Below are 8558 nucleotides of genomic sequence, written 5' to 3'. Positions count from 1 at the left end.
GGGGAGAGGAGGGGACGTGGGCGTCTGTGCCACAGCTCTGGCCGAAGATGCGTCACTATCAGGGTGGGGAAGAAGGGGCAGAAGGAGTGGTTACTTCCTCCTTTCATCTTCTGGATCTGGAAGGAGAGGGAAGGATGAGGCAGGGGGCAGGAGGGGAGAGGAAGGGTCCGTCCCAGGCTCTGTGGCCCCTCTCCCCGGCACACTCACCTGGAGGGTCGCCCCGGACTCACCTGCGTCCCAGCCCCCACTCCTCCCCGGCACGGCAGCCCCGGCAGCGGACAGCTCAGCCCCAGCCCCGCAGCCCCCAACCCCCAGCCCTGCAGCCGAGCCGGCCCAGCCGACCGCACGGCCCAGGCCGCACGCAGCGCGCCCCGCCGGGAAGCCTGGCCGCGGCAGCAGGAGCTCCAGGGGGAGCAGCGAGCGCAAGTGACCTCGAGGGGGAGAGGGGGGCGCGCGGGGGGCACAGCAGCTGGGGGCGAGGGCGAGAAGGGGGCGATACCTGTGACACGGTTCAAAGAGGTGGAGGAGGGGGGGGACGGGTTATCCTAAGGCCAGAGAGGACAGAGAGACAGAGTTACGGAGGGAGAGGCGGGAGCGGAGGGCCAAGGAGGGCTGAGGAGGCTGCGGGCGCCCGCACGGGTGCAGGGCCATGGGGGCCCGGGCAAGGGATGCCGGTCCTCTCAGGGCCAGAGCACCCCGCTGGAAAGGAAGGGGGGGCAGGCGCCTTCGCAGCGCAGAGGGAGGGCCTGGGGCGAACGGGGCTCGGCGGAGGGCCGCGGCTTACCCTCCAGGTAGTTCCGAGCAACGAACTTGAGGAGCTCATCGAGCAAAATGACTGGAAAGGAGATCTTGAGGACCATGAGCCAGTGGGTGAGGTCCAGGGCCTGGAGCTTGAAGATCATCTGGGAGGGCGGGCGGAGGTGGTGAGGACCAGTGTCCCTCTTGGGGGGGGCCGGGCGGGGGCCAGGGTTCCGGCACCGCCCCAGCCTGACTCCCTCCTCCCTCTGTGCGCGCCCCAGCCCACAGAGGCTCCCTGGGCCCCGCCGAGAGGGCTCACCGGCAGAGGGTCGACGTAGAGGATGAGAAAGTGGAGGGACATGGAGAGGCAGATGGAGCCCAGCAGCCAGATGTTCACCCAGGGGGGCATCCGCAGGAGGGACTGGTTCTCAGACAGGCTGTGAAGGGGAGGCCAGGCGGAGCCCAGGGCGGGGGACAGCAGAAGAGAGCAGTGGTGAGCAGAGAGAGGAAGGGGGAGGACACAGCGGCCTCTGGAAGGCGGCCGGGGCGGGCGGGCAGGCCCCACCTGTTGAGGGCGTTGCACATCTCGATGGTCACCAGCACGGACAAGGCCATGGTCATGGGCTCGGAGGCCTCAAAGACCTCGCAGTCCAGGCCCTCAAAGTCAGGGTTTGCCTCGTTGCACTGCATGAAATGAGTCTGCAGGGGGAGGAGTGAGGAGCTGGGATCCCACAGAAGCCTCCGCGCCTCCCTCCTGCTCCCCGCCCTCCTCCCTCCTGCGTCCCCCTACCAGCTGGCTGTAGGTGACATGAGGCCCGTCGTCTGCGTACAGGAACCACCAGGCTGCTGCTCCCACAGTGGCCGCACCCACGTAGCCTGCGGTAGAGAGATGGGAGTTGGGGTCACAGCTGGTGGGACGGGAGGTGTTGAGGGCTCGCGGCCGCCAACGGCTTGTTGAGGAAGAGGGCCCATCGGGGTGGCTGCCCCAAGGGAGCAGGTGTGCCAGAGAGGGGGTTAGTCCCAACGGTGGGGAAGGAGTGCGGGGTCCCCCTCTGTCCTCACCCCCAATCGCCATGTAGCGGAAGAAGAGCCAGCCACTGATGAGGGGCTCCTTGGGGCTCCGGGGGGGCCGGTCCATGATGTCCAGGTCTGGTGGGTTGAAGCCCAGCGCCGTGGCCGGGAGCCCGTCGGTCACCAAGTTCACCCACAGCAGCTGCACAGGGATCAGGGCCTCAGGCAGCCCTAAGGCGGCGGTCAGGAAGATGCTGCCAGAAGGAGGCAGTCCCGTGTCCGCCCTGCCTCCGGGCCTGTGGCCGACCCCCCCCAGTCCCGCCAGCCCACCCCACCGCCCCGGGTTCCTCCCGGGCGCCCGCCCGCCCAGGCCGCTCACCAGACCACCTCGCCCACGTTGGAGGAGATGAGGTAGCGGATGAACTGCTTCATGTTGTTGTAGATGGCGCGGCCCTCCTCCACCGCGGCCACGATAGTGGAGAAGTTGTCGTCGGCCAGGACCATCTCGGAGGCCGTCTTGGCCACGGCGGTGCCGGATCCCATGGCGATGCCGATCTCGGCCTTCTTCAGGGCGGGCGCGTCGTTGACCCCGTCACCTGTCTGAGGGCAGAACGAGAAGGTGGGACGCAAACCCTCCTTGGGGGCTGATCCTCCCCTGGGCATCTCAGGCCCCCCGGGGCCCCACTCCCATGCGCCCCGCCCCCAGCCCTGCGCAGCCCCGCCGTCCGCTCACCATGGCCGTGATCTCATCATAGGACTGCAGATACTCCACGATCTTCGACTTATGGGATGGCTCCACGCGGGCGAAGCAGCAGGCTCGACGGCAGGCCTCCCGCTGCTCAGCCAGCGGCAGGTCGTCGAACTCCCGGCCGGTATAGGCTCGGTCGGCCACCTCCTCGTTCTCCCCGAAGATGCCGATTCGCCGGCAGATGGCAATGGCTGTGCCCTTGTTGTCCCCGGTGATCATGATGACTCGGATTCCGGCGTCCCGGCACAGCTGAATAGAGCCTGTGACCTCCTTGCGGGGTGGGTCCAGCATGCCCACCACGCCGATGAATGTCAGGTCCGTCTGGGGAGACGGCCGAGAGCGACAGGGTCAGGGAAGGACTCGGAAGATGAGCTAGGAAGGAAGCTCAGGGGTCAGGGGGATGGTGGGAGATGGGGCCTGGTATGCAAATCTCAGTGGGGCCTCGTAAGCCCAGGGGCAGGAGACGTTCCGTGCTCACATGCATGCCTGCAGGCCTGGCGCTGCCTGGCCCAGCGGAGGTGGCTGCCCGTGGATATTTCAAGGAAAGAACTAGAACTGGGAGTTAGGGCAGTGGTTTCTGCCTTTGGTGGGGCCACTCACTGGTCTACAGCCCCCAGCCAATCCAGGCTACCTGCCGGGCCACTGGGTCCCGACGAGAAAACGAAGGGGTGGACTCTAGTGCTCTGTGGAGAGCCGGTCCCCTGCAAGGTAAGGCCCGGGCACCAGAGCGCAGGTCTAGCCCCGCTCTCGCATCGGGAGGATCTCACTTATGGAACCACGCGCAGAACCGAGAATGCCCAGGGACCACGTGGGTCTCTGCTCTGGCGGCAAGTGCCTCACCTCATCCCGGACAGGCTCATGGCCACCGGCAGAATAACCCTGGACCAACTAGATGGTTCCTATAGTCCTTCCAGATTCTAGGTTCTTTCCTGTGATTTGAGGGGATGTGACGCAGCAGGACCTGACACGGGTGGAGCCGGGGGAGGCGGATGACTCGGGGGTGAGGGGAGGCTTCCGTCTGCTCACCTCGTACTCCATGAACTTGGCAGAATCCTCCAGGATCATCTCCTCTCGCTTCGGGGGGGTGTCCCGGGTGGCCAGGGCCAGGCAGCGCAGCGTGTCCCGGCCAGTGCCCCACTCCTTGAGCACCGACAAGATCTTGTCCTTCACCGGCCCCGTCATGGGCACCCGGGTGGTGCCAACTCGCACGTAGTTACAGCGGTCAATGACCCCTTCAGGGGCGCCCTAGGAGACCAGGAGAGCTTTCAGAGACCATTGTCTCTCTTCCAGGGTACAGTGATGGGGAGCAGGGATAGGAGAGGGCTCCGGGATTAGGAAGAAGAGGGGGACTGAGGCCCATTCTGATTTCTGACCTTGACAAACATCTTGTTGCCCACAGCAGCCCGGGATTTGGCTGGGGAGCAGTAGACAGACATGGACTTCCTGTCCCTGGAGAACTCCAGGGTGAATTCCTTCTTCATTAGTTGTCGGATCACCTGGGAAAGAGGAGACGGAGAGGGAGAGGCCAGACATGAAATTGGTGGGATGAGAATGACGATGCTGTGCTAGAAGGGCAGAGTCCCAGACCCCTTAAAACATAGTCAAAAAGAATCTGGAGGTCAGAGCAGACCACAAGCCAAGTCTCAGACTGGAGCTCAGTCTGGTGCAAACAGAGAGAACTTCAAGACTAGTGCTGCCGCTTTCTTACAGTGTCTAGTTTAAAGCACGACTGAAACAGGATGGCACGATATGGTACCGTCTAGAACTTTCAGTGATGGTGGGAATGTTCCCTAATCGGAACCATCCAATACGATGCCACTGAGCACGGTTATTCAGCATGGAAAATGTGTCTGGTGTAGCCAAAGAAGTGAGTTTTTACTTTTATCTCATTTTAATTAATTTAAATTGAAGTAACTACACGTGGGCTCCTAGAGACGTGTTATGGGACAATGCAGACCTACTGCCTGGCATGCAGTAATAAACATGCCACAAAAATGAACGCGAGCCTTTTTCACCAAATGCATCATAGAGATTTCAAAAGAAAACAAGAATAAGAGTAACAATAAATAAAAAATCAGGTGATGTTTATATTAGCATTCGTAAATTTCTTCCACGTGCTTTCTACTGATAGATATATCTATTGTTTTCATTATTCCTGTCCCATTAGGTCAAGCAGCAATGGGCGTCTTACGTATATAAAAAAGAGAAAACAAAAGAATGAGGAATGTGAAAAACATAATATACAAGAGGAGCGTAATATACACATTAAGGAAATATTAACAGCAAAATTTTAGGAACAGAGTGGGGTTTGTTCACGTGGACAAGGGAAGCACCGCGATGGGTGGCCAGTCTCTGTGCCCGGCGCCATTCCTTCCAGCTAGGGACACAACAGGAGGAAGGGTCATCGAGGGGGGCTGCAGCGAGGTGGTGGTGAGGGCGCATTGGTCCCGGGGCAGGAGGGCCTACCCAACGTTGGCCTGGCCAAGAACAGCTGTGGAGAGGCCGGCTGCCCGTGCCGGCTGCAGTCCCCGCACGGGGCACAAGGCCCTGCCCAGCCGGACTGGCAGCCTCTGCTCGCTGAGGGTCCCTGGGTCCTGGCCTGTGTGACCCGAGGCCAACAAGGGCCCCGTGGGAGGGAGCGCCCAGACTCACCGAGTTGCAGGCATTGGCCCTCTCCACCTTCGAGAGGTTTCTCACGTCGGTGTTGAATACATTCATCTTCTCCACCAGGGTGGTGAGTGCGGTCTCGGTGGCCTCGCCCACTTTTTCATAAACACCTTTGGTCTGAGAGGACAGAGGAGGAAGAAGCAGTAAGTGCCCTGCACTCCCGGCCCCTTGCTCCCACCTTCCCCCTAGAACGGGAAGGGGGCCAGCCACTCCCTCTGCCTTCCACCCAGGAGAGGCCTTGGTACAGAGCGTCCCCTTCCCACGTGGCCTGGTGCGGAGGCCTGGCCTCAGCCAGCTGGAAGGGGACAGAGGGGCTGCGTCAGGGAGCGAAGAGGTTACCTCATTGAAGTCCAAGGAAGAGTCATTGCAGAGGGCACAGATGGTGGCCAGCTCCACCAACCCATCGTACTGCCCTGAGCGGACTGGCTTATCGTTCTTCAAGCTGGCAGCGGGGCGGGGAGGAAGGAAGGCAAAGAGACAGGTAGAGGAGAATAGGGACCGAGACGCAGAGAGAACATGGGGAAAGTGGCGAGGGACAGTCGGGGACGTGGTCACTGATGTGGAGGCCACTCAAGCGGGAGAGAGAACAAGGTCGGGGAAGGAAGAGGAGAGAGAAAGGAAGATAAAACTAGAGGGAGGCCCCCGGGGAAAGAAGTGGGGGGTGCTGTCTGCGGGGGCCACGGGGAGCTGAGGGGAGGGCTTCCGGGGACTTACACCTCTCCTTCTGGAGCGTAAGTGGAACCAGTGATGGAGAACTCGTTCAGGACACAGATGTTTCCGTCCACCTTGTCGATGATAAACATCTGCAGGGAGAGGGGCATGGGCACAGGTGTTTAGCTGTCACCATCCCCGAAGGTGGTCGGCACCGAGGGGAGGCCGCTGCCCCGTCCCTCTCCCGGCCACCCCTGCAGACTAAGCGAGCCTCCCCGTTACTCCCTTGCCATCATCCTCCATGTCTGGTGCTCGTGGCCTCCAAACAAAGGGCCCTAGTTTCTGCAGGCCACACTGGAGGCTCCTTTGGACGAGTCAATAAAAGGAGGCGTGCGCAACAAGGGACACGAGAGCCTGTGGCCCCGCTGTCGCTCCAGCCGCTCGCGGCCAGATCTTTCCCGTTTTGCAGGAAGAGCCTGCAAAATTCAGGGTTTTTTCCTGTGAAATCTCTTGACTTTCAAGTGAGGGCAATCAATTCATTTTTATGAAACAGGGCAGGAGCCCAGTTGCAGGAGCCTGCGGTCTGGCTTTGAAGCCTGGGCTTTGGAAGGTCCCGGAGAAGAGCAGCCCGCCCTGAACTTCGGCCCGCCGTGGGAGGGATGGGGCTTCAGACGGGCTCGAAGAGACAACGGTTCTGTGGTCAAGTAAGTGTGCAAAATGCTGGGTGAAACGAAGTGGAATCCCCCCTCTCTTGACGATCATCCTTCTCTGAGGCTTTCAAGTGCGAGCGAGCACGGAGGTCTCCTCAAGGAGCACACGGTACAGCCCTTCTCGCCCTGGTCTGACCGCACAGCCCTCGAGTCTCAGAACAACAATGTATGCTTCATGGACATGCTCTCTCACAGAACCCTGTTTAGGGCAGGGGCTCTTTGCCCAGGTCCCTGAATGATACCCCCTCTCCCGAACCCCGACCCCTTGCCAAGAGGTGTGGGAACTTCTTGGATGGCAGGGGAGAAAAATGACCCCTCTTATTTTCTCTCTGACATTGAGCATTTCCTCCCAATCACGAATGCAAGCAGCGGACCACATCGATATCCTCAGCGCCTGTGACTGCCAGCGACAGGCCCACAGCTCCTTTCCTAACACATCGCACTGTTGCAGGGCCCTCAAAACAGCTCACTGCTTGAGCACCACTGGACCTGCTACGGAATGCATTAGCCCCAAAGCAGAGGGGTGACCGCGGCACAAACGTGTTTTTAAAATATTTGGTAACTGTATTTCAATCGCTGGTTTCCTCCATAACCCAGTGCATTTTTTAAACAAGGGTCCTGTGTATTTTATTTTATACATTTAAACTATCATCCCGACAGGAGGTCCAGACTGCCAAAGAGTCTGGGGCGCAGAAGAGGTTAAGAGCCCTGGCTTAGGAAATGCTGTTCAAGATCAGTGGGGCTGGGCTGCCCAGGCCCTGCCACGGACGACCAGTCTTGGGGCTGGGGGGCAGAGGGGCCCCCCCCACTCTTCCTTTTCACAGCTGATAGGGTGGCAATCTACGCCTGCCCTCTGCGTATTTCCTTCCTCAGCCAGAAGGAGAGGCTGCCAGGGCTGAAGGGCTGACCCCATCTTTGGAGGGCTCATGTCACCCCAAAGGCCGTCTTGGGAGTGGGAGTCGCCCACCCTTCCCTGACCTTGCACACTGACATCTGGTTGGTGGTGAGGGTGCCCGTCTTGTCAGAACAGATGACAGAGGTGCAGCCCAGAGTCTCTACGGAGGGCAAGCTCCTCACGATGGCATTTTTCTTTGCCATCCGCCGGGTGCCCAGGGCTAGGCAGGTGGTGATGACTGCAGGAAGGCCTGTGGGGAGGAAGGGGAGGGTGTGAGGGACAGCCCCCTAGGAGGTCGGGTCCCTTGGAGCCGGTAAATGTTACCCTACTTGGAAAGGGGCCCTCTGCGGGTTCGATTAGCGCATGGCAGGATAAAGGGAGCTTGCCATACCTTCTGGGATTGCGGCCACAGCCAGGGCCACGGCGATCTTAAAGTAGTAGATGGCCCCCCGGAACCAGGAGCCCCCATGGACAGGATCATTGAAGTGGCCAATGTTGATGAGCCAGACGGCCACGCAGATGAGGGAGATGACCTTGGAGAGCTGCTCCCCAAACTCATCCAGCTTCTGCTGCAGGGGGGTTTTGTCCTGTTCTGTGGCGGCCATTTGGTCACGGATCTTCCCAATCTCGGTGCTCACACCAGTGGTGGCCACGATGCCCAAGGCCTTGCCAGCGGCAATGTTGGTACCCTGAAGGGCAGACGGGAGGCGAGGAGTCGGGCGAGAGGCGACCCTCCTGCTGTACCCTCCCAATGGTGGGCCTCATCTCTCCTCGTGCCGCCAGGTCTCTCCCCCACCGGGGCCTCTGGCTTGAGCGCATGACAGCTGGCCCCACATGGCTCACCGAGAAAAGCATGTTCTTCTTATCCTGGTTGACAGCTCGGGGGTCAGGAACAGGGTCTGTGTGCTTGATGACAGATACGGACTCGCCTGCGGAGAAGGAGCCAAGAGGTTTTCAGATGACATCATGTCCTCCTCCTATCCTTCCCAGCCCTGACTCGGGCCCTGCTTGGCAGGACAGGGCCTGGTGAGGACCAAGCAACAGTTCTGGAGGGAAGCTGAACTCTGGCAAAAGCACATGGGAAATCCATCACACTTGGAGTAAAAAGACCTTGACCCGAGCCCCAGCTTGACCACTT

At 60.4% G+C, this 8558-nt stretch overlaps 1 protein-coding gene across 1 annotated transcript; it reads right to left on the bottom strand.

Moving 5' to 3' along the window:
* Nucleotides 1-8349, bottom strand: LOC102740475 (sarcoplasmic/endoplasmic reticulum calcium ATPase 1; the record flags this gene model as incomplete). The annotated part of the gene is made up of 16 exons (XM_081811520.1): nucleotides 1-116; nucleotides 785-902; nucleotides 1058-1175; nucleotides 1304-1437; nucleotides 1529-1614; nucleotides 1801-2003; nucleotides 2129-2349; nucleotides 2483-2818; nucleotides 3524-3742; nucleotides 3871-3993; nucleotides 5150-5281; nucleotides 5504-5606; nucleotides 5879-5967; nucleotides 7504-7670; nucleotides 7812-8109; nucleotides 8264-8349. Coding segments are annotated over 16 exons (2459 nt in total), but the record flags the coding sequence as incomplete, so codon positions are not given.
* Between the last annotated feature and the right edge of the window lie 209 nt (nucleotides 8350-8558).

This window comes from Leptonychotes weddellii, unplaced genomic scaffold (assembly GCF_054177405.1).
Source record: "Leptonychotes weddellii isolate Sample4059 unplaced genomic scaffold, ASM5417740v2 HiC_scaffold_8170, whole genome shotgun sequence".
NCBI classification, from domain to species: Eukaryota; Metazoa; Chordata; class Mammalia; order Carnivora; family Phocidae; genus Leptonychotes; species Leptonychotes weddellii.
Note: the sequence above shows the minus strand (reverse complement) of the source record. Positions and strands in the feature narration are given on the sequence as shown.